Source organism: Rhipicephalus sanguineus, chromosome 1, assembly GCF_013339695.2.
Source record: "Rhipicephalus sanguineus isolate Rsan-2018 chromosome 1, BIME_Rsan_1.4, whole genome shotgun sequence".
Lineage (NCBI taxonomy): Eukaryota > Metazoa > Arthropoda > Arachnida > Ixodida > Ixodidae > Rhipicephalus > Rhipicephalus sanguineus.
In genome coordinates, this window is record NC_051176.1 from 10,890,687 (window position 1) to 10,915,619 (window position 24,933).

At 45.6% G+C, this 24,933-nt stretch overlaps 1 protein-coding gene across 1 annotated transcript in view; it reads right to left on the reverse strand.

Annotated features, from left to right (window-relative positions):
* LOC119389414 (papilin) overlaps window positions 1-24,933 on the reverse strand; it is a gene marked incomplete in the record, with an annotated part of 1,122,639 nt that overhangs the window by 561,493 nt on the left and 536,213 nt on the right. Inside the window, 2 exon segments of the mRNA XM_049412048.1 lie at window positions 208-369; window positions 19,011-19,106. Coding sequence (XP_049268005.1) covers window positions 208-369; window positions 19,011-19,106 — 258 coding nt within the window.

Below are 24,933 nucleotides of genomic sequence, written 5' to 3' on the forward strand. Positions count from 1 at the left end.
GTGAGCATTCTTGAAATCACTAAAGAGAGCGCAGCTGCGCTCCTGGCGGGACCAATGAGAAGTAGTGTACATGCCTTATACGGCGGCGGACACGTCGGGCATGAACAAGGCGCGACCATAATAAGTTTGGCGAGCAAGCTCCTAAAAGAAACGGTGCTAAACGAAAACAAAATGAGTGACGTACCTCTTAACTAAACAAGTACATACCTTCACACTCGGCCAGGCAGTCTTCATGCGAAGCGAAGTTATTCTCGTTGCCATCGCAACCAGTGTACGTGAACACATCGCAGAACCCGGAGGTGACGTTAAAAAAATAGCGCGGAATCTTCGCATTGCAGTTTCCTTCCTTAAGTGGCAGCTTGCAGACGCCTGCAGTGTAGAAAGCACAAAAAAAAGCAGATGTGAAATACGCAGTGCCATATAGCATGTCCTCGTTAATGAGAGCGAACATCATTGCGAGCTAGTCTGCCCTAAGGCTAGCACATTTGGGGCACATTAAAGCTACCGTTAGGCGCTAGATCATTGAAAGTTACACATATTACGAAAGCCCAGAACCGATGCAGAAATATCGCAGCAATCGCGTAAACAGTAAAACAAACCATAATTGATTTTTTGAACGTATACCAACTGAACGTATACCTGAACGTATACTTGAACGTATACCAATGAACGTATACCATCTTGCCCAACAGAAAGTTCTCCTAAAGTAAAACAAACCGTATCTTGAGAAGCGGTAGGCACGTTGAAAGTATGCGCATGCGGGTGGTTTAGGAACTGTAAATAAAGGATGTTTTTATCCTGTTTGCAAGAATGTTTTATTCTTTCTCTGTGAGAATTTCTATAACGTATATATATGGCTACGTTGGAATGAACAATGTAGCTGAGAGTAACCTTAAACTCGTGCGTGTCTACCTTCTTTACTGTCCGCGCAAAAGTTGCCCGTTTATTCCATATTTAATCTGGGTACAACACAAACAATATTGACTGCTGCTTTAGGGAACGCTAAAGAGAGCACATGCGAAAGTCTATGCTACCTCGAGAGACTATTTAAAATATGGAATTTCGCTGCCAGTCATGTTCTTTGGCGCATGAGGTGTATGAGGCGTTCACCTTACTAAGACAAATTTAACCCTTGGCTGAAAAGGACAATGAAGGCAAATTACAACTCTGTGTGAACTTATAAAATACCGTTCCGAAAACCTCGTTGTGCTTCTTTCCTGCCACGGAAATGCTTAGTTTAAAAGAAATTCGCGTTTAGTGGTCCACCTACTGTTTGCGTAATACAAGCCGCCCGCCTCTAAAGAACTCATGATGTAAGCACTGCCCCACACCCATAGAGTTAATATACTGAGTCTAGAGGAAAAGCTCCCCAGAGGGCCCATGCATTGAAACCTATAACCGCATGGGTTCCGCCATGATGGAACAAAACGATCGTTGCCAGCGTTGCCAGACCCTGAGACGCTGGCTATATTTGACGGTAGTAATGAGTTTTAATCTACCAACCTAAGCCAGCTACGCGCTGTTCAGAGAACATCAGCTGTGTTTTGATGCGTGAAGCCGTGTGTTAGTGTACGGTTGTCTGTGCAGCTGGTCCGGTTGATAACAGTTAAAATTTCCACCTGTTTGTGCATGGTTTTTACTAGGCACTCCCTACCAAAGTTTCTCCGTTCCCTGGCACAAATGTCACTCGACAGATTCGCAGCTCGAAGCAAAGTCCGTAGGCCGTGGTCGCGCGCTGATTCGACTTGCAATGGCGAGACACCTGTATCCACGTTCTTTTTCAGCTCATTGCTGCCGTACTTCAGCGCAGAGAGCCGTAATGCAGACAAATGTCGATTGCAGCATGCACCGGCGAATGTGAGTGAGACATCTCCCGAAAGCTTCAATAGATACTAAAGTTACACGGCCCACCCACGAAGCTTTATCGCCGTTAAAAAGTCTAAAAAAAGCGGTTGCGACTAGTTAGTACACAACTTTCAGGGCTTGTCTCATCTCTTCTTTGCCGTCCGTCCTGGTTTGCACTGAAGTTTTCAGCTTGAAAGAAAAAAGGGCTGTCACATGAAGTCGAGTGGTATGCGGCGACAGAAAACGCACACAACGGGACACTGTGACGACTACGAGATACACCACGCGAACGATGTTTCAGGGGATTTAACACGACGCTCAAACCGGCGCAATCGGCCGCAAGCACACACTCGCGTACTCGCGAGTGTTGATATGGTGGTGCCATCTAGTTGACCATCCTGCAAACGCTCCTTTCCGCGCGCAGTAAATTGCATAAATAGCCGTCGTATTCTTTCGTAGAAGTATTCAAAATAAACACAAAACAATATCCGCAAGTTTTTAATTGTGAAGATGCTTCTTCAGGATTGATAAGTGATGGCAAGAATGAAAACGTTCCAAGATGTCAGCGTTCTTGTGGTTATAGGCCTCGCGGCCCAGCTTTTCCTCTAGAGTCAGTATATTAACTCTATGCCCACACCTCTTCAGCGAGCGCAACGCCAGCACTTTCCGTTATCTGGCAACATTGCGGCTCCACCGAAACTCACGCACAAATACTTCCCGTTATGCTTGTTTTCGTCTATTTTGCTGGCCGCTGCAGCTTGCGATGTAATGCGATGTCTTCCGCAGACCGAATAATTACAGGGAAACGCTTGATACACGGACACTGCTGCTGAGTAGTGTCTAGAACCTAGGTCAGTGCGGGAGTGCGGCCGCCCCATGTAAGTGTGCGTATTTGTGCTGGCGTCTTTCTATGAACCTGAGTTTACGCCGCTGGCGCGTCGTGCCGGCGAAATGCGACACTACCGACCCATGTATAGCGTGAAATCCATGTGCACAGCCTTCGCTTGTGTGGTCCACGTCGGAATAATGTTAATCCACTCCGAGGAACCCTGCATAAGGCGCCTGACGACTCATTTGGCCTTCAAGCGTGGAAAAGGACGCTTCACAAAAACAGCCAAAAGAATATGTCGCCCTTCCATGACTTTTCTAACAGATTTGCTTTTATAAGCGCGAGGGTCTTATAGCCCTCGCGGACCATGTCCATGTCAAGTCCATGTCAAAATGTCCAAGCAGAAAACTATCGTCATAATGAACGAGTATGTGCCGCAGAAATTTGGCAAGTCCCACTACTCACAACTGGGCCACAAAAATGAAGAAGGCAACAGATAGCCGAAGAAATCGCTGCGAAACGACGGCAGCGAGCCGAAGACAACCAAATAAAGATTGAGAAAAAATTCGGCACATCCCATGTACCGTGGGAATCGATGTTATGCGAAGCATGCGCGGGATGGTGACTGGCGTGATTTTTCATATTGAGCGAAACGTTACACAATGACGCTGGAAAAATGTGGAAGTAGTTTACACACACTCATATGCTGAAGGGTCGCATATGTATTACATAACCAGTTGTTTACAGTTGCCTAACGATGCCAACAGCAACATGGGTGTTACCAACGCCAGACGCGGCAAGCTGATACGTAGTGATTATATTCTTCAATACTGTATAGCGCGAATCCGAACAGCACAAAAAAGAAACACAAATGCACAGGACAGGCGTTGCTCGCAACTAAGCTTCATCTAGGAAAGTTCCCTTCGATATACACACAGCCGAGTGGCACGCGCAGGCGCACTGGAAGCACGTTACAGTAAGAGTTGCAGTTATTACAGTTGCGTTACGGTTGTTATACTGATACTTCTCCGTTATGACAGAGAACGCGTTTCACGAAGCCGTGTGTATGTGGAGAAAGGGTTCTTGACAATTCTTGAACAAGGTCATCATCACCGTGATCAGCTGGACCTGACTTGTTAATCGGATCCGTTCGTGATCGCGGCTACGATGGGTCGAAGTGTAGTGAAGTGCGAGGTATAGCACAGCTTGTGGAAATTCTGGATGTCTCTTACGATGAAATGATCTATGACGCTTCCTGTCATGGACGTGGCAGCGAGGTCTTTTGATGCCCTGCCCACATTCAAGCCGTCTTTCACGCAGTATAAAGACCAGGCGTTGTTGGGTCTTGATAAATGAATGTGGAAGTCACCGGTAATGATGAGAGTTCTGGTTCTCTCTGCAGATTTATTGTAGGAAGTATTCACCCCGGTTTTTGCGTAATCGACGTGGTCCCCGTTGCGGACCACGTGAACGAGTGCATGGTAATTCAGCGTCTTCCAGGGGCGTTCTGTCTTCAGCTTCCTCACTTTCCTTGCGTCCGCCATGGTGGTATAGCGGTTATGGGCCTCGGCTGCTGACGCGAAGGTCGCGGGTTCGATCCCGGCCGCGGCGGTCGCATTTCGATGGAGACAAAATGCTAGATGCCCGTGTACTGTGCGATCTCGGTGCACGTTAAAGAATACCAGATGGTCAGAATTCCGGAGCCCTTCGCTACGGCGTCTCTCATAATCATATCGTGGTTTGGGACATAAAACCCCAACAATTATTATCACTTTCCTTGCGCGTCAATGTGTGTGTTTGCGGTTACTGTGTTGGTTGAGATTTTGTATCACCTGTGGCACAAACCCGCATAACATGAACTCTGGTATGCGGATATGTGCCAGACGTGACTGAGAGAAAGGGTTTCATGACGTACGCGACAGGTATTTTGCGTAATTCATGTCATGACCGGTGAATCGTGTTCGTCTTACACTGATCCCCTGCTATGCCAATTGTGGTATATTACAAGTTATGGAGACGACCAGGAGAGCGCCCCGAGGTAGGCGGCTAGCAGATAGATAGATAGATAGATAGATAGATAGATAGATAGATAGATAGATAGATAGATAGATAGATAGATAGATAGATAGATAGATAGAAACGCCCAAAGTGCCTGAGGTTCGCCAAGAAATGCTTCGCATTTATTATATATTCTAGCGAGAAAAAATTCTTCGCGAAGGGAAATTCGAACCCGCGTACACACCATCGGAAGGCGAGCGCCTGGCAAAGCATGGCTTATTTCTTGTATGGTACAGTATGGCAAGATGATGGGAACAGGAAGTGAGGGAGAGGAGGATAGATGCGAGGGTTAGGAGGAGGGAAGTTGGTTGAGGAGAGAGTAAAGTATACCATGGAAAGAAAGAGAGAAATAGGAGCATCGAGAACGAAAGCCAGAAAGAACAAGGTGGAGAGAAAGAGAGAGAGAGAATAAATGAAGGACTGAGAAAGACATAGAGAGCGATGTCATAGACAGAAAGAAAACATGTAAATACATTTACCAGCGCGAAAAAGACGAAACATTTAGGAAGGACACACACACACACAAAGCGCTAAAAGTCAGCGCTGTGTGTGTGTGTCCTTCCCAAATCTTCCGTCTTTTTTTGCGCTGGTCACTCTATTTCAATCATGAACCTACTCGCCCAAGCAGCAGTTTTAGCAAAGAAAGAAAGAAAGAGAAGGAACGAAAGGCAGAAAGAAAAAGATGGAGAGAAAAAATCAATGAAAGAAAAAGATGTAGAGAGCGATCTCATGGAAAGAAAGAAAGAGAACGAAAGGCAGCAAGATGAAGATGGAGAGAGAGTGAATGATTGAAGCACACAGAAAGATATAGAGAGCGATATCATAGAAAAAAAGAAAGAGAGGCAGAACGAAAGGCAGAAAGAAAAAGATGGAGAGAAAGATAGAGAATGAATGAAGGACAGAGAAACATATAGAGAGCGATGTCATAGAAAAAATAAAGAGAGGCAGAACGAAAGGCAGACAGAAAAAGATGGAGAGAAAGAGAGAGAATGAATGGCGGACAGAGAAAGCTTTAGAGAGCGATGTCATAGAAAAAACAACGAGAGGCAGAACGAAAGGCAGACAGAAAAAGATGGACAGAAAGAGAGAGAATGAATGGCGGACAGAGAAAGCTTTAGAGAGCGATGTCATAGAAAAAAGAAAGAGAGACAGAACGAAAGCCAGACAGAAAAAGATGGAGAGAAAGATAGAGAATGAATGAAGACAGAGAAAACATATAGAGAGCGATGTCATAGAAAAAATAAAGAGAGGCAGAACGAAAGGCAGACAGAAAAAGATGGAGAGAAAGAGAGAGAATGAATGGCGGACAGAGAAAGATATAGGGAGCGATGTCATAGAAAAAAGAAAGAGAGGCAGAACGAAAGGCAGACAGAAAAAGATGGAGAGAAAGATAGAGAATGAATGAAGGACAGAGAAACATATAGAGAGCGATGTCATAGAAAAAATAAAGAGAGGCAGAACGAAAGGCAGACAGAAAAAGATGGAGAGAAAGAGAAAGAATGAATGGCGGACAGAGAAAGATATAGAGAGCGATGTCATAGAAAAAAGAAAGAGAGGCAGAACGAAAGGCAGACAGAAAAAGATGGAGAGAAAGATAGAGAATGAATGAAGGACAGAGAAACATATAGAGAGCGATGTCATAGAAAAAATAAAGAGAGGCAGAACGAAAGGCAGACAGAAAAAGATGGAGAGAAAGAGAAAGAATGAATGGCGGACAGAGAAAGATATAGGGAGCGATGTCATAGAAAAAATAAAGAGAGGCAGAACGAAAGGCAGACAGAAAAAGATGGAGAGAAAGAGAGAGAATGAATGGCGGACAGAGAAAGTTATAGGGAGCGATGTCATAGAAAAAAGAAAGAGAGACAGAACGAAAGGCCAGACAGAAAAAGATGGCGAGAAAGATAGAGAATGAATGAAGGACAGAGAAAGCATTAGAGAGCGATGTCATAGAAAAAAATAAAGAGAGGCAGAACGAAAGGCAGACAGAAAAAAGATGGAGAGAAAGAGAGAGAATGAATGGCGGACAGAGAAAGCTTTAGAGAGCGATGTCATAGAAAAAAGAACGAGAGGCAGAACGAAAGCAGACAGAAAAGATGGACGAGAAGATAGAGAATGAATGGAAGACAGAGAAACTTATAGAGAGCGATGTCATAGAAAAAATAAAGAGAGGACAGAACGAAAGGCCAGACAGAAAAAGATGGAGAGAAAGAGAAAGAATGAATGGCGGACAGAGAAAGATATAGAGAGCGATGTCATAGAAAAAATAAAGAGAGGCAGAACGAAAGGCAGACAGAAAAAGATGGAGAGAAAGAGAAAGAATGAATGGCGGACAGAGAAAGATATAGGGAGCGATGTCATAGAAAAAAGAAAGAGAGGCAGAACGAAAGGCAGACAGAAAAAGATGGAGAGAAAGATAGAGAATGAATGAAGGACAGAGAAAGCATATTAGAGAGCGATGTCATAGAAAAAATAAAGAGAGGCAGAACGAAAGGCAGACAGAAAAAGATGGAGAGAAAGAGAAAGAATGAATGGCGGACAGAGAAAGATATAGGGAGCGATGTCATAGAAAAAATAAAGAGAGGCAGAACGAAAGGCAGACAGAAAAAGATGGAGAGAAAGAGAAAGAATGAATGGCGGACAGAGAAAGATATAGGGAGCGATGTCATAGAAAAAAGAAAGAGAGGCAGAACGAAAGGCAGACAGAAAAAGATGGAGAGAAAGAGAGAGAATGAATGGCGGACAGAGAAAGATATAGGGAGCGATGTCATAGAAAAAATAAAGAGAGGCAGAACGAAAGGCAGACAGAAAAAGATGGAGAGAAAGATAGAGAATGAATGAAGGACAGAGAAACATATAGAGAGCGATGTCATAGAAAAAAGAAAGAGAGGCAGAACGAAAGGCAGACAGAAAAAGATGGAGAGAAAGAGAAAGAATGAATGGCGGACAGAGAAAGATATAGGGAGCGATGTCATAGAAAAAATAAAGAGAGGCAGAACGAAAGGCAGACAGAAAAAGATGGAGAGAAAGATAGAGAATGAATGGCGGACAGAGAAAGCTTAGAGAGCGATGTCATAGAAAAAGAAAGAGAGACAGAACGAAAGCAGACAGAAAAAGATAGAAAAATAGAGAAAAGAGAGAGAAACATATAGAGAGCGATGTCAAGAAAAATAAAGAGAGGCAGAACAGACAGAAAAAGATGGAGAGAAAGAGAAAGAATGAATGGCGGACAGAGAAAGCTTTAGAGAGTCATAGAAAAAAGAAAGAGAGGCAGAACGAAAGGCAGACAGAAAAAGATAAAGAGAGGCAGAACGAAAGGCAGACAGAAAAAGATGAGAGAAAGAGAGAGAATGAATGGCGGAGAGAAAGATAGAGAGCGATGTCAGAAAAAAGAGAGAGACGAACGAAAGCCAGACAGAAAAAGATGGCGAGAAAGATAGAGAATGAATGAAGGACAGAGAAACATAGAGAGCGATGTCAAAAAAAATAAAGAGAGGCAGAACGAGAGACAGAAAAAGATGGAGAGAAAGAGAGAGAATGAATGGCAGAAAAGCTTAGAAGCGAGTCATAGAAAAAAGAAAGAGAGACAGAACGAAAGCCAGACAGAAAAGATGGAGAGAAAGATAGAGAATGAATGAAGGACAGAAAAATATAGAGAGCGATGTCATAGAAAAAATAAAGAGAGGCAAGAGAGAGAAAAAGATGAAGAAAGATGAGAATGAATGAAGGACAGGACATATAGAGAGCGATGTCAGAAAAAATAAAGAGAGGCAGAACGAAAGGCAGACAGAAAAAGATAGAGAAAGAGAGAGAATGAATGGCGACAGAGAAAGATTAGAGAGCATGTCAGAAAAAAGAAAGAGAGACAGAACGAAAGCCAGCAGAAAAAGATGGCAGAAAAAGAGAATGAATGAGAGAAGAGATATAGAGAGCGATATCATAGAAAAAGAAGGAGAACAAAGAAAGAAAAAGATAGAGAGAGAGATAATGAATGGCGGACAGAGAAAGATATAGAGAGCGATGTCATAGAAAAAGAAAGAGAGACAGAACGAAAGGCAGAAAGAAAAGATGGAGAGAAAGATAGAGAATGAATGAAGGACAGAGAAAGATATAGAGAGCGATGTCATAGAAAAAAGAAAGAGAGACAGAACGAAAGGCAGACAGAAAAAGAGGGAGAGAAAGAGAAAGAATGAATGGCGGACAGAGAAAGATATAGAGAGCGATATCATAGAAAAAAAGAGAGACAGAACGAAAGGCAGAAAAAAAAGATGGAGAGAAAGAGAGAATGAATGAAGGACAAAGAAAGATATAGAGAGTGATGTCATAGAAAAAAGAAAGAGAGACAGAATGAAAGGCAGACAAAAAAGATGAAGAGAAAGAGAGAGAATAGATGAAGGACAGAGAAACCTACAGATAGCGATGTCATAAAAAGAAAGAAAGAGAGAAAGAACGAAAGAAGTATAGAACGAAATCCAGAAAGAAAAAAATGGAGTGAAAGAGAGAGAATGAATGAATGAAGGACAGAGAAAGGTATAGAAAGAGATGTCATAGAAAGATAGAGAAGGAACGAAAGGCAGAAAGAAAACGTTGGAGAGAAATAGAGAGAATGATATAGAGAGCGATGACATAGAAAAAAGAGAGACAGAACGAAAGGCAGACAGAAAAAGATGGAAAGAAAGAGGGAATGAATGAAGGACAAAGAAAGATATAGAGAGCGATGTCATAGAAAAAAAGAAAGAGAGACAGAACGAAAGGAGAAAGAAAAGGATGGAGAGAAAGAGAGAGAATGAATGAAGGACGGAGAAAGGTATAGAGAGAGATGTCATAGAAAAACAGAAACAGAGACACAACGAAAGGCAGAAAGAAAAAGATGGAGAGAAATAATCAATGAAGGAAAAAGATGTAGAGAGCGATGTCATAGAAAGAAAGAAAGAGAACGAAAGACAGCAATAATAAGATGGAGAGAAATAGAGTGAATGACTGAAGCACACAGAAAGATATTGAAAGCGATGCCACAGAAGAAAAGAGAGACAGAACGAAAGGCAGAAAGGAAAAGATGGAGAGAAAGAGAGAATGGATGAAGGACAGAGAAAGATATAGAGGGCGATGTCTTAGAAAGAAAGAAAGAAAGAGAGAAAGAGAGACAGAATGGAAAAGATGAAGAGAAAGAGAGAGAATGAATGAAGGAGAGAGAAAGATATAGAGAGCGATGTCTTAGAAAGAAAGAAACAGAGAGAACGAAAGGCAGAATAGAAAAGATCAAGAGAAAGAGAGAGAATGAATGAAGGACAGAGAAAGATATAGAGAGCGATGTCATAGAAAAAAACAACGAGAGGCAGAACGAAAGGCAGACAGAAAAAGATGGAGAGAAAGAGAGAGAATGAATGGCGGACAGAGAAAGATATAGAGAGCGATGTCATAGAAAAAAGAAAGAGAGACAGAACGAAAGGCAGAAAGAAAAAGATGGAGAGAAAGATAGAGAATGAATGAAGGACAGAGAAAGATATAGAGAGCGATGTCATAGAAAAAAAGAAAGAGAGACAGAACGAAAGGCAGACAGAAAAAGAGGGAGAGAAAGAGAAAGAATGAATGGCGGACAGAGAAAGATATAGAGAGCGATGTCATAGAAAAAAGAAACAGCGACAGAAGAAAACGCAAAAAGAAAAGGATGGAGACAAAGAGAGAGAATGAATGTGAGCCGAGACAGACGTGAGCGCGCCTTACGCAGCATACTGCAAACCGTTCTATCTTGCAGGTAGCCGTGTTGGCACGTACAGCCGTCATTTTTATGAAAGGGAACACGCGAACGCGTGGCAGATAGCCTCGCGCCGCCTATGTGGCGTGGTGCAGTGGCGAAATATGAAAATAAAGGAGAGAGGGGTGACGTTGCCGACTACTGCCTACACTCCCGTCACGAACGTGTCTATTTTACGCTTTCTTTTTGATATCTATGTTCTGTTGGGGCATTTCAGCGAACAATGATTGCTTTCGATAAGGATTGTTGCTACCATTCGGAAGCATTCGCGAGAAACGAAAAGCAAAACAAATGTTGGCACAGATAATACTAGCGTAACAAACTAAAGCGATAAAAAAAGAAGGAAAACAGCAAGAAAGGGTGCAGGCAATACACGGAACGGCACCGCTCTACCCTTTCAGTTTTCACATTTCGCCACAGCGCCGCGCCACATGTGCGGTACGAGGCTATTCGCCACGCGCTCGCGTGTTCCCTTTCATAAAAATGACGGCTGTACATATAAGGGGAAAGGAACGCAAGCTAGAACACGGAGAAAGGAAGAGTACGGGACAGCGCTCGTCCCGCCCTCTTTCTTTTTCCGCGTCATAACATGCACTCCTTTCCCATCCAGCGTAGAAAACAGTTACGTGCTCAGAACTTCAACACTGATCGGTTATCTGCAGTACTCACCAAAGTCATCAAATTATAATACTGGAAGTCATCAAAATTCATGCACAATGTTCTGTACAGAGTAGATACCCTAATATTACTTCATAATAATATAAGTTCTCAGAAACATTCGTGCTTCCGACAATAGCGAAAAAAATTTAGGAGGCATGAAGACGATCGATGTTTAGTCCTTGAAGACGATCTCGCTTAGCGTGTAGTTTTGCTTGCAAACATGGTCTTTGAAGACTGGCTAATATATGCTATTGTCAAGCTGCCATCGCTAAGGCTGAAGCTGAAGTTTCTAGCTTTAAGACATGTCCCTTAACTCAAATGCCACTCAAATGCCACCTAGGTTCAGTTTATGACATGTGTAGGTTCAGTTTATTAGCGATGTATATTGTTTGTGGCACGACATCCATGTCATAAAAGGGGGAGAGTGAACAGACAGAGAGTGATGCGCTAAATATCACGTTTAATTACCAAAATGTGTTATTACGCCGTTACAACGCTATGCAAGACTACTGACCACTTTCTTTGACATGAACCTACAGATAATTGTTGCTATCAGTTCATTAGCAAATTATAGTTGGCAGAAGTGTTGTAAGATAGCCGAGCATCATCGAAGCATTGTATGTACCACCGTCGATTGACTGCTGCCCATTGTTGCTAAGAATAAGTGACTAACACACACTGCTTAAGCGAATGTCATTGGAATAGTAGCGGTCCGATTTTGGGTTGAAGTATTTGCTTCCTCAGTGTCCGCCACAGTACCAAGTCGCATAAAATTACGACCCAAAACTGGCGTCTTTACCAGTTGTACAGCATAAATTCCCGCCGAAGTGTGGCACCACTGTAGAGTCACTGAACGCGACAGCTGCAGAATGACATCTGTGACACATCACGTGTACATCGTCCGGGTAGCGTTCAGCACGCTTTCCCAGAACACAGCACTGCGCTGCTTTTATATTCTTGTCATATGCTCGGACATACCTGTGAGATAGCGATGCAATACTTGTGCGATAGCCCAAGTATTGTGCGGATCGCACGATACTGCACAAACAAGCTTTGTGAGCACCGCACAAAACCATTCAGCAATAATTAAACAGAAGACGTATACGGTACCAAATGTTGCAACGTAAAAAAAAAAAACACCCGTCTTTTGTAAGCACTATTCTCTCCCAAAAACATTACGCATAACATAATCGCAATGGGCGATTAATAGCTTGGTGCACAACTGCATTCAATATTGGATTGACAAAAGAACATTGAAATATTAAACGCAAGCTTTACAAATCGACCTTGTCCTCAGACATATACCCCCAATTTAAATTTGTGGCTGGCAGATACGTGGGACCTAAATAGATTTATGTTTGCGGTCAACGTATATACATTCTGGCAGACAGTTATTTTGCAATTTTAAGGAAAAGGGGACATATACCAAGTCTTGAAGGAGGCTTGAGCTTCGTCTTCAAGAGTAGAACGTGATAGCGTAATTGGTCCCTGTGCGCATCGCCTTCTTAACTACTAGCCTGCATTTGGTTCTCGATGGATGCCTCAACCGTGCCGTAAGGAAACGAACGACTGTGTACGTAACATTGGTCGTTTCAAACTATCCTAGAATGCCTATTGCGAGTACAGTTGTTAAGTGCCCACTACGCCATGATTATTCCTTTAGCGAATCAGCGAAGGGTCCACTACGCGTCCGTAAGACAACACACTAACCTACGCAGCTGCTCACTTTGTTGACGCTTTAGCAGCTGATGACTCATTATGTCTCAGCGCTTAGTAATGGGTGGGCCTTTAAAACACCCACTCGTTGCGCAATTCACATGTTTTGACGCCTTTGCGATTGTACGCTTCTTCCACGCAATGCTGCATGCGTGAGGGAAACTCATTGCACTACATAACATTCATATAGTGTTTATTCCGAAGCACGTTAAGCAATAACGTGGCTCTGTCGTGGAACACTTGCTTGCCACGCATGCGGCCTGGGTTCGATTCTACCTCTAACTAAATATTTTTGTATTTATTTTATTTGCATCTTTCTCGATGCCGTTGCCGGAATTTCTGCAAAATGAACTTTCTAACGCTCTCGCGTTAAAGCGGCAAGGTGGGTGAATCGCGGCACAGTCATTTCGTGAAAAAAGCAGCGCTCAAATAATAATGACAATAAGGAGAGGGAAGGCACACAGCACTACACTAAGAACTGCAAATTTATTGGAAGGACACCTGACTTTATATGCAAAAGCGCGCACGTCAAGTGAAGTCAACTTCATGACAAAATTAACTCATACGTTCAATATTAAAAGAAAACTGTGAAGCATTTCTTAGCGAACCTCAGGCACTATCTATCTATCTATCTATCTATCTATCTATCTATCTATCTATCTATCTATCTATCTATCTATCTATCTATCTATCTATCTATCTATCTATCTATCTATCTATCTATCTATCTATCTATCTATCTATCTATCTATCTATCTATCTATCCGCCTGCGTCTGGACGCTCTACCGGTCGTTTTCATAAATTGTAATGTACCAAAATTGGCATAGCAGGGGATGAGTGTATGGCGAACACGATTCACTGGTCACGACATGAATAACGCAAAACGCGTGTCGCGTACGTCATGGAACCCTTTCCCTCAGTCACCTGTGGCACATACTACAGTTCACGTTATGCGGGTATGTGCCACAGGTGATTCGCAGTCTCAATCAACACATTCACGGCGAACATACACAATGAAACGCAAGGCAAGTGAGGGAGCTGAAGACAGAACACCCCTGGAAGACACTCGACTGTCATCCACTCATCCACGTAGCCCGCCAGAATGGCGCAGTGTTATCTTCATTGGATACGTCAGATTGATTGAGAGCCGCTTCGTGACACGCCAACAAGCCGTCGCTAAGGGCCCTGACGGCATACTGCTATGCTATAGCAATGCGGACGTCGACCGCTATAACGGACGTTGCCTCGACGCTGCGGACAACGCGCTGTCATGCAGCATGCGATAACACAACAGGCTATGAGAGCATGCAGATACACAGGGATGCCCTGACCAAGGTGGCCAACATGAACGCAAGCGACATGCTTAGCCTGCGGGCGTCAATTTAGCTGAACATTGTCAAGCCGTACATGATGGCGGCGAACATCGACGTAAGCGACGGCCTCGTTAATGAAAATATGGGCACCCTGAGGTACATCAAGCGTGATGAACACGGCAAGCTCTTGCGACTGTGTCTTGAATATCCAACGTCTACAGTAGGCATTGTCGTCCGAGGCATGACGAAGAACATGATTACCTCACACGTGTAAGAGCTCAGTTTTCCCATGCGCAAGCAAACGCCGTAACTATATCTAAGTCACGAGGGCCACATACGCACAGGTAGCTTTCGGAAACGACAAGCGCCATCCACTGAAGTTGTTCTACGTAGCACTTTCCAGGGCTACCAGCCTCGACGGCCCATAACATATCAACGCAAAAGGAAACCTCAGGTTCCGACACGTCGTCGGCTCTATTGACACAGTCTGTCGACGACATGACCCGGCTAGCAAACAGGCCTCTAGATATTGTCTTGGACCGGGCTACCACCTTCATACCACAACAATCACCTCACACTCGCCACTCTCAATGTACAGGGTGTGCACGTGCACGAGCGCGGCCTCTGAAAATACGCTCTGCTCAGAGAAACTGGCGCGTTAGCGCTTTCTAAAACCTGGAGCGATGAGCCCACTGCAATCGCGGGATTCCAACGTGTCGTCCTCAGCAAGCGGCTTCATTGTAGGTGCGGTGGCGTGGGCACATATAAGAACACGGCGATGAGCAAATTCAACGTAGGCCGCATCCCACTTCGCCGGCCACCACGCACCGAACGCACACAGACAAGCAGCGGAATCGGCGAGGTCTGCGTTGCGCAAATCAGTCACAGTAACAAAGACATTGCGCTCGCCGCCATCTACGTGACAACTGTCAAAAAACCCCTCCACACATGCACATAGGTTCGTGAAACGTGCGTGCGTTCTCCATCATAACGGACAAGTATATGCACTACATATCGGCTTGCCTCGTGTGGTGTTGGTAATACCTGTGTTGTTGGCATTGTTACGCAACTGTAAACAACTGGCTATATCGCAGATGTGCGACTCTTCAACACATATGTGTGCGTATACCATTTGCGCCTATCTTTAGCGTCATTTCGTAACGTCTCGCTGAATGCAAAAAATTACGCCGCAGTCAGATTCCCGCCGCATGCTTCGCATTACATCGATTCCCCCGGTACGTGGGACCTGCCGAATTTTTTGTGCATCACTGAGGGTTTGGCTAACAGAAGAATTATTGTACTTGGTAATGTGAAATGCTTTAGAAAGTTGCAATGAGAACTGGCCGTAGTGCTTAAACAGAACAACAATATTGGGAAAACCGTGTGTACCACTCTTGATAGTAGCAGTTGGTTCTAAATGTTCAAGAACCTGCGAGTCACAAGACAATCAATAGATATATTATTCAACAAACATGTTAATCACTCATTCAGTCAGCCATGAATCAACCTTACTTATAGACAACTTTGCTCACTTGAAAAGAACATCGTTTGCTCGCCTACAGAGCGACGTGTTCACCGTTAGGTCCAGGACGTGCAGTGCAGACATGAGGTCATTGCAGGCGCACGAAGCCCCTTCAAGCCGATGCTTTCCAACTCGCTTAATGTTTTAGATGAATGCGCTCACTCACGACGTAGCACACGTCGGAAATAGAGTAGTCAGAAAGGGCGCAGTTAGGGCGATCAAAATTCATATGACACGCGAAGGAGCGAACCAGAAAAACATTCCTCTACGCATAGCACAGCATTTTTTGAGTAACTTCAAGAGCGATTTTCTACAGCGTGGTTAACGCCCCCTTTTGTCCAAGTGGCGCTAATAGAGATACGCATTTAAAAAAAAATACTAAAGTGAAATTGCCATTGCATCGTGCATGGCGTTTATTTTGAACGCTGCACGAATAAAATACTGCGTTAGTAAAATAAAGCTTGGCGTGTTGTTTCTTTCAGAACTATTTTCCCCCGGTATTTGTCCGCTCCTCTCGTCATCGTCAGCCTGGCTACACCTACTGCATGACCACGCATTGGAAGGTCCCCTACTGACGTAGTCGCACTTCAATCTCTACCTCCCTTGATGATCTCGATAGCAATTCATTCTGGCCTGCTTTTCGTTTAGCACTTCACGACCATGTCAATTTACCCTGGCTGCTTGTGACAGACGAGAAACTTTTTTATGTATAGACAAGGAATTTTTTATGTACCCGGTGTTTGCATTAGCTCTTCTGTTGCTCGTGTGTTATGTGACATTGTTCTGGCCTTCTTTGATAGGCGTCTGGAATGAGAACTTTCCAAACAACCGATTTTACATATGTTCCGTTATGTTGACGATTTTTAGTGATTTCAGATTACTCTTTTAGCAATGGCCTTGACATTGTTGCCTCTAGCATTCTAAGCACCTGCTCATCTGAGGGTAAGGTTTGTCTTTTAACCATTAATTGACAAAGACGACCATATCCAGTTCTTAGACACCAAGTTACAGTTTACCGATGGCCACGTCTGTTGGAAGTATAATGCAAGGTCCAAAAAAAGCCTACTACCTTACAAGAGCGCGCACTCTAAGCTTGTGAAATGTAGTATCATTATGTCTACCTGCCTTTCCGCTTTACAAAAATACAGGATCATCAAGTTTCACTCGACAGGCCGAGCGTCTGCTCTCTGCTAGCTATCGCTCGGATGTGCTTCGTAGCACATCCGAAAGCCTGCTTAAAAAGCAAAAATCCTCAGAAAAGCAAGAGAAACCTTTGGGTCAAAAGGCACCTTTTGTCATGCTTTATTTGCACTGTCTCTCCCACAACGTTAAGAAGGCCGCACAACGGTATGGGATTCGCGTCTTCTGTGCGCCTTGCAAACTTGAAGTGTGTCTACTTCTGACAAGAATAAAACAAAAGATGTCATGCATAAAGAACCAACAGATGAAATGCACTAGTTGCGATTCCAACGTTCTTTACGAGATACCCCTTTCGTGCGCTCGGTCTTACATAGGCCAAACCGGCCGATGTCTCAATGAGCGTGCACAGGAGCACAACCGACCTTTGCGCACCGGCACGGGCAGCAATCTCTCCCTGCATACAAGAGGTGCGATAATAATGAGAACTGACAGACAATTATGCCAAGGAAAGTATTGGAGATGGTATTTGTAATAATTAGGATATAAATGTGAAGAAAGTAACGAGGACGAAAAAATAACTTGCCGCCGGCAGAGACCGAACCTGCGACCTTCGAATAACGTGTCCGATGCTCTACCACTGAGCTACGGCGGCGGTCATCCCCCCGTACACTTTATAGGGTATATATGTGCATTTTAAACCTAGGAGTGTTGGCGCTAATCGCAGCAATGGCGGTGAGTGTGGAACACTCTTTTTCTGCCTTTTGGCGTCACGTAGCACGTGAACTTTTTACGAGCTGGCAGCTGACCAATAATTCCTTGCCGGCGGTATGTTATCTTTTCATCCACTTTACTTTCTTCCCATTCATATCCTAATTACTACAAATAACGTCCCCTATACTTTCCTTGGCATCATTGTCTGTTAGTTCTCATTAACATTGCGTCTAACAAAGAAAAACGAGCCATTAAAAGCCCTCTTCTTTCCTTCATTCAGAGGTGCGATAGCAATAGCTGTTTGCCTCATCTTGAAAAGGCAAAGTTGTTATCGAAGGCTAAGTCGAGAGCTGAAAGGGAAGTCACTGAGGCGTTTTTCATCGCAAAAAGGGGAGACAGCTGTGTCAGCTCTCCTTCGCTATGAAAGGATGAAATTGATTTCTCAGATGGACATATCAGGTGACTCCCGCGTACGTGATGCGCACGCGCCTCTGTTGTTGCTTCTGTGTCATGGCAATTGTTCCTTGCTCTTATGTTTGTTACTTTGAAGACCCTTCAAATCACCTGCTTTCCGCAAATAAAATAAGTTGGGAGTTCTGCGCTTGTGTGTTTATATGTGTACCTGCTGTCGTCTCGTCTTCATCGTGCAGTTTAAAACTTTTTTGAAACAATGAACCGACTAGCCCAACAACATGTCTTGCTTGAGAAATATGAATGCACGATTTAACTTTCTGCGGTACCAAAATAGATTTCTGCATGAAGTACAGAATCTATAATAAAAAATTAGCACAGTCACCTTTTGTTATATTATTTTACTTTATTTACAGATACTGCAATCACCATTTGGTGAATTAAGCAGGGTGGTACATGAAGTTAGTCATGAACAAATGGCAAGTACAATGACATATAATATATACTGGTTATACAATGAGTATAGGGTAAATACAGACTACAACGGGCAAGAACATACAATAAAAAATAGAAGAATACATTTATACAATCATGTACAGTAGTATGTAATACGATTCAACTGATTAGTGCACTTTCTAATTCCGAGGAAAACAATACCAATGAGGGTGCTGAGACAATTCATTAGTTAGTTTATTCCATTCGACTATGGCGCGAGGAAAGAATGAATACTTAAAGCATTTATTGCATGGGAAACGGGGTTATGGTGAGGTCATGTCTCTGCCTGGTAAGGTAGCCAGAAGAAAAAGAAAAAAAAATCGGCTATTTTTACTAGATATTGGCCGTTAATCAGTTGGTGCAAAAACTTAAGCCTTGAGTTACCGTATCTTAATGACAAAGGTGAAAGTTGAGCTCTGCTTAATAGGACCGTAACAGAAGTCCTTGAAAAATTATTGTAAACAAAACGCGCTGCTCTTTTTTGCACTTTTTCTAATTTGTTAATGTTAGCCTTTTCGGCTAACATTACCATAGATTTTGCGGCCCATATAACTTACCGTGCGACGGGCAGTGACACCTGGGCACACCTCGGCTTGACATTTGCTTTACGCAGGTCACTGGGCAAGATACTGGGAGCTGAATAGTTGTGTGCTCTGCATGCCAGAAAGAACAAAGTAAAATAAGGTGTAGAGTGATATGGTGATTAATAAAATCATTTACAGAATGTCAATAAAGTGTAACTACCTACTACCATTCATCGCAATGTATCGTGAATAAATGCCTAGGTCAGCATAGTCATAGTTAGCACCATATTCACATAGCTGACTATACGTCGGGTACAACTACACAAGGCAGCGGTATTTTGAGGCGGATGCACACGAGCCTACCTTAATTAACGCGTATTTTAGGCTAACGTCATAAGAAACAAGGTAGGGGACCCCTTTGAGAACATCGCAGAGTGCATGAGCGGGACTCTTTCTATAGTCGCGAAGGCCATCGGATGCCGCACTTCGCTCAGCTGGACCTGTCCTACCTTCCGCAGTTGCATCCAACTATGTGTGTGAGTGCCTTTAGTAGGCATTATCAGCTTTCCAGTACTAAGACTAAACAAACCCTTACATAGCTTGAGCTTTCGCCAATTTCACTGCACGAAAAAAAAAAGTTCGGCAGATTGCGGGAATCGATTTCATGCGAAGCATTCTGCGAGTGGCAGCGTATGCTGGATATTTTGCCTTGAGACAAGCCTTAAGACGTGGATCGACGTATATGGCTAAATTTAGTAGTTGTGCGCATATCGTTGGCTTGGCATGCAGGTCGACTAAACTGGCGTGTAAAGGGTAAAATTTTTCGATGAAAGGTCAGGACTCAGGTTGAAGCGATGAGCAGTTTATTGCGATGAAGTAAGCGCTATGGTTCAGTGGTGTGTAGTTGTCGTCGACGTATTCGAGCAACGCTTGTCTTTAGCTTGCCGAGTTAATCTTTACGGTAACGTTACAAACGCATATAGCGAACACAATTGGCATTGCCCCCACATCACGCTTGCATTTTCCCTAGGCGGCGGGAAGCACTGGCAGGGCCCTGTGATAGAATACTTGAATGCCATGTAGAATGCCTGGGTGAGATTCCGGCTCGAGTCATGAAAAAAGTGTTTCTTCGATCGGGATTTTCCGCTCATCGACCGCGCCATTGCCGCCGAGACTGCATTTTCTGAAACACGGGATCTTTAACGCTATCGCGATAAGATTTCTATTCTCAGCGTCACTGTGTTGATATAGAATGTGAATCACCTTTGGTGCATACCCGTATGCCACGGGCTGTGTTAACTATGCAGGTATGTGCCACACGCGACTGGTGGAGAGGGTTTCATGATGTACGCAATAACTAAGTCCCCTTGCATGTAACACGCATGTAATACTCCGTGGCAGCAGCGTAGAATCGCGCCAGGTGTGAATTGCTCGAAGAGTGCGTGTTTTAAAGGCACGCCTGTTACAAAGCGCTGCGACATAATCAGTCGTCATTGCCGACACCAGCCACAACAATGTGTGCAGCTGCGCCGGTGCGTGTGGCGCTTTACGAACCTGCAGTGGGTACTAATTATGGCGAGTGGGCACATCGCCACTGTACTTGCAGCAGGCATTCCAGGGTTGTTTAAAAAGGCCAATGTTACGCACACGATTGAGGTGTCCACCGAAAGCCGCAGCGAGGCTAGCAATTGAGAAGGCGAACCTCAACGACCTCCAACTATTACAGCGAAAGCTGTTATGAGGTCACAACAAGGGCCGCTTTTGGCGCCGTAGTTGTCCACCGCCGTCGGTGTACGTTACCACTATCGCGCGAAATGAAAAAGGAAATAAGAAGAAATATTCAGGACGCAACGACGTTCGAACATGGGCCCTCTGCGTGGGAGCCCAGTATTCTACCTCAGAGCAATGCCGGTGCTTGAAACTGCTTCGCAAACAGACCCTATACATCAGACTTCATGTCGGGAAGGAACCACATTAACATATGTAAGGTAGTGTGGTAGAACAGTAAAATAACAACCAGGTGCCACACAAGGCGAATTTTGTAACAAGTCGACACACAATGCGAATTGCTGAACGAGTGGGTTATTGAATGCTTCCAACCCATTACAAAGGGTCCTGCCATAATTCTTCATCGTCATCAGCCAAAGCATAAACAAAGTGCACATAATGCCTTACAGCTGTTTAGCGGGTATCACGATTCTCCGCAGAATGACGAAGAATTGCATAGTGGCGGCTCCCCTACTTCACAAAAATTATGATGACTGAGAGCGTAGTGGGTTCCTCGCAAGTGCACTTCAATTGGTTCCGAAGGAAGTCCATAAGGCTCCCATGCTCCATTTCCTCGGGGTCTCAATAAAGTAAATTCCCTCTCTCCATCTCCCGTTCTCACGTTAACGTATATATAAAGGATGGTGGGAGAGTTCAATAACGACCTGGCGTCACACAATGCGAATTACGCAACTAGTGGGTCGTTTAAAGCTCCCCACCCATTACAAAGGGCTGAGTCAATTCTTCATCGTCATCAACCGTCGCATCAACAAAGTGCACATAATGCCTTACAGATGGATGCCTCGCTCCCACCACGAACCCATCACGAATAATATCGTGGTGGGTGCTTCCCAACTTCACAAAAATTGTGATTTGTGGCGTAGAGGGTACGTTGCTTGTCTACTTGTATTATTAGCCACAAGAGAGTTTATAACGGGATCTAGAAATGCCGCTTTTTCAGCTTTCTCTGTGACTGTGCTGCGCTTTCCGCGCAGTCCTGGCGCTTTTTCTTTCGATGCAATAGCTAATATGTTGCGTGAATGAATATTCCGGTCGTAATACCAAGACAAACTGGAGGAAAGCACAAGAACCATGATTCCATGAAATTGAACCATACACCTCTCGCAGGGGGCGCTGCGAGCGCACGGCCGTATCGGATGTACAGCACAACGGCTCCATCGATTTTCGATCGGAACCAGAGATTATCTCTTCGGGCCTCCGAGACAATTTCATCACTGTCATCAAAATGCGATCCGGTTGCTCTGGATAGCTCATTTCGGTAGGTGGGCCCCTTCTACGACTTTTACGGGTGATTTACATCTCGACCATGCCTGCGGCGCCGCTAGGCCTAACAGCCATGACCCCTCTCGGTAGAACGGGCAGTTGGACCCGCACCACGGTCGCAACCGTGGCAGACACCCGACCTCGATACGATCCTCGATGCATGATGTGGACTATTATCCCGTCTGCTGCCCCAACCTTCAAGAGCGCCGTGCCTGCTGCCGCGGTCGCTCGTCGAAAGCAGGCAAGCAACGCCATATTGGCAGCCTCCGCCGACGTGGTGTCCCTGGCCGCAGCTGCCGCCCGGCGCCTGCCTTCAACTCTGTCCCATCCTCGGCGGGCCCGCAGCAGGGACAAAAGACCCCTGTCTGGCAGCCTCAACCACTGCCGAAGCCGAAAGCAATGAACTTCATCGTTGTGCTCAAACCCCGGGCTCAGTCGTCCGTCGCCACCGTTTCCCCCAAGAACGGAGCCGGTCGCGCGCTCATCGCCCACCTCGGAGCGACCGCGACCCGTCTTGTCACTGTTGTGATGTTGCGGGAACAAAATCTCATCTTGGTCTACACCTCGATACCGCACATAGCGGACAAACTTATCGGTGAGTTTGCGGTTCCCTCATCGGTCAGACCGGTGCCCATGTTTGGGTACTTGCGCACGGAAACTCAAGACTCCTGTCATGGAGTCGTGACAGTGCGCAGTTCCGACATCGAAGCGACTCTTCGTGAGAGCCTTCACTGGCCCGAAGGCACTATCCTACGCTTCCGGCGGCTGGGCACCTTCATAACGCGTGCCTGACCTTTTCCGGCAAGGTGAAGCCCAGGCACGTCTGCTACGACAGCTTGCTGATCGCGGTGCAGCCGTAGAAGAAAAATGTGACAGCCTGCAGTTGGTACCACTCCATTGGAAATCGATCCGACGCCTGTCCCGGTCCCAAAGCAGACCTTTGCGGCATCTGCAGAAAGTTGGTGCCGCTCGCGGATGGCGCCCGCGCCTCTCACGAGTGTAGCCCAGGTGAGCTGTGTGCTGGGGCCCACGTCACCAGGGACTGGTGCTGTAAGGAGCGGTACAGGACGCCGCCATCCAAGACACCCACTTCTCCAACGGAGGGTCAAACCGGCCACAGGAAGCGAAAAATTTGACACCGATTGAAGCCGGGTTCCCGGGACCCGCGTCAGATGGCTCAGCCCTCTACCACCATCCCTATCCCGCCCCTGCACCCTGACGCGGGGGCTCTCGGGCATTTCCCTGCGGATCCCATTTCCCAACGGACCTCCGGCCAAGAGGCCTGCTGCGGGGCCGCATTCGCCCGCCTCAACCAAAGCGAACAGGCCGCCACCTGGACCCAAACCTGCTGCCCAGAGGAGGCGCTTGCGAACCACTTGTCCTCACCTAATCCGACACCCTCCAGGCAGGTGCCCGGGGCGATGGATACTGCCGCCTCTGAACATAGAGACATTGCGGCAATCCTCGCCTCGAGTGAGGCGCGTCTTAGCAGTTTAGGCACTCAGATCGCGTCCACAGTGATCACGATCGAGGATCGATTGGCAGCCGCTCTCCAAACTGTTTTCGACCGCATCCAGGGCATTATGATAGCCCAAATGCCTCAACTCGCTCTTAGCACCCTCCGTCCTGAGCTTAAGCCGGTATCTTGTTCTCAAGCACCCTGACCACTCTCGCAGGTGCGCGAGGTAGACGAACAGCCTAAGAGCTCGACTGCGACATCAGATGTGAGCACCGGGTCGAGGAGCGGAGCCCCTATGGACCCCTTTGCTCTCCTGGTGCGCCCCAAAATTTGTTGCCGCAATGGCGGGCACGGCCCTAGATTGCGCCGCCGCCGCGCATATTGCGGCGCTTTTACAATCCTACAGTCGAAATGCCGGGGATTTAAGGCACGCACTAAGCGGGTTGCTCTACTGCTTCACTTAGAAAACTATCCCCATTTGCCCGTGGTAGTGGCTCTTCGGGGGCCGGGCGAGCACGTTGTCCTCGCAAATTATACGGTATGCCAAAGGGATGCGCAAAGCGCACTCTGCGTGCTTCGAACTTACACTGCCAACCAGGAGGGTATCGACAGTGATCCGCTTTACTCGTATGTTTTGCTTACTGTACGACATACTGCCGCTTAGAAGAATACATACACAGAAGAGAGACACGAACAGGACGACATATGGGCGGCATGTATGTTTCTGTGTACGTTTTTTTAAGCGGCAGTATGTCATGCAGTAAGCAATACCAACTAGGCCAGAAAGACATTCTGCTCACGTATGTTTTGGTAACTCTTCTCCCACTTAGGCAGTACACCCGGCCTTATTCATCCTCAACATCTGTATTTCAGTCAAACTGCCTTTCGTAACTAATGGTGATGTTTTCAGCAAAGCCCTTCGGAGACAGGTAGAGAGCCGCTCGTCATTGTATGCGACGTTAACGTCCCTAGTTTCCACTGGGATTACGCTAAGGAGCAACGCCGTGGAGGAAACTTGGTGGAACTTATATTTCACCCTGGGTGTCACCCTTCACAAGGACCCCGCTAACCCGACCCGCATTGGTAACTTTGTGACTCGAAACACATGTCCCGAACTCACACTTACCAAGCACATGCATACACACTGACTCAACACCGAAGAAACTCTCGGCAGTGACCACTGCATTGTTGTCACTACAATCCGGACGCATCCCCTTACCCATCCTCACCAACAAGCCAAACGTCCGGACTGGACGAAGTACCATTCGAAATACACGACTCCAGTCCCCATAACTCAACAACGCTACGCCTTCTTGAGTTATGGTCTCAGCATCTTGGTCTCAGCACCTCCTGACTTCGCTTTGCCAAACCGAGGAGACAGTTAAGCCCTCAGCATCTCCTGCGTCTTTGGGAGGCTCGGCATAGCCTAGTCCACCGATGGCACCG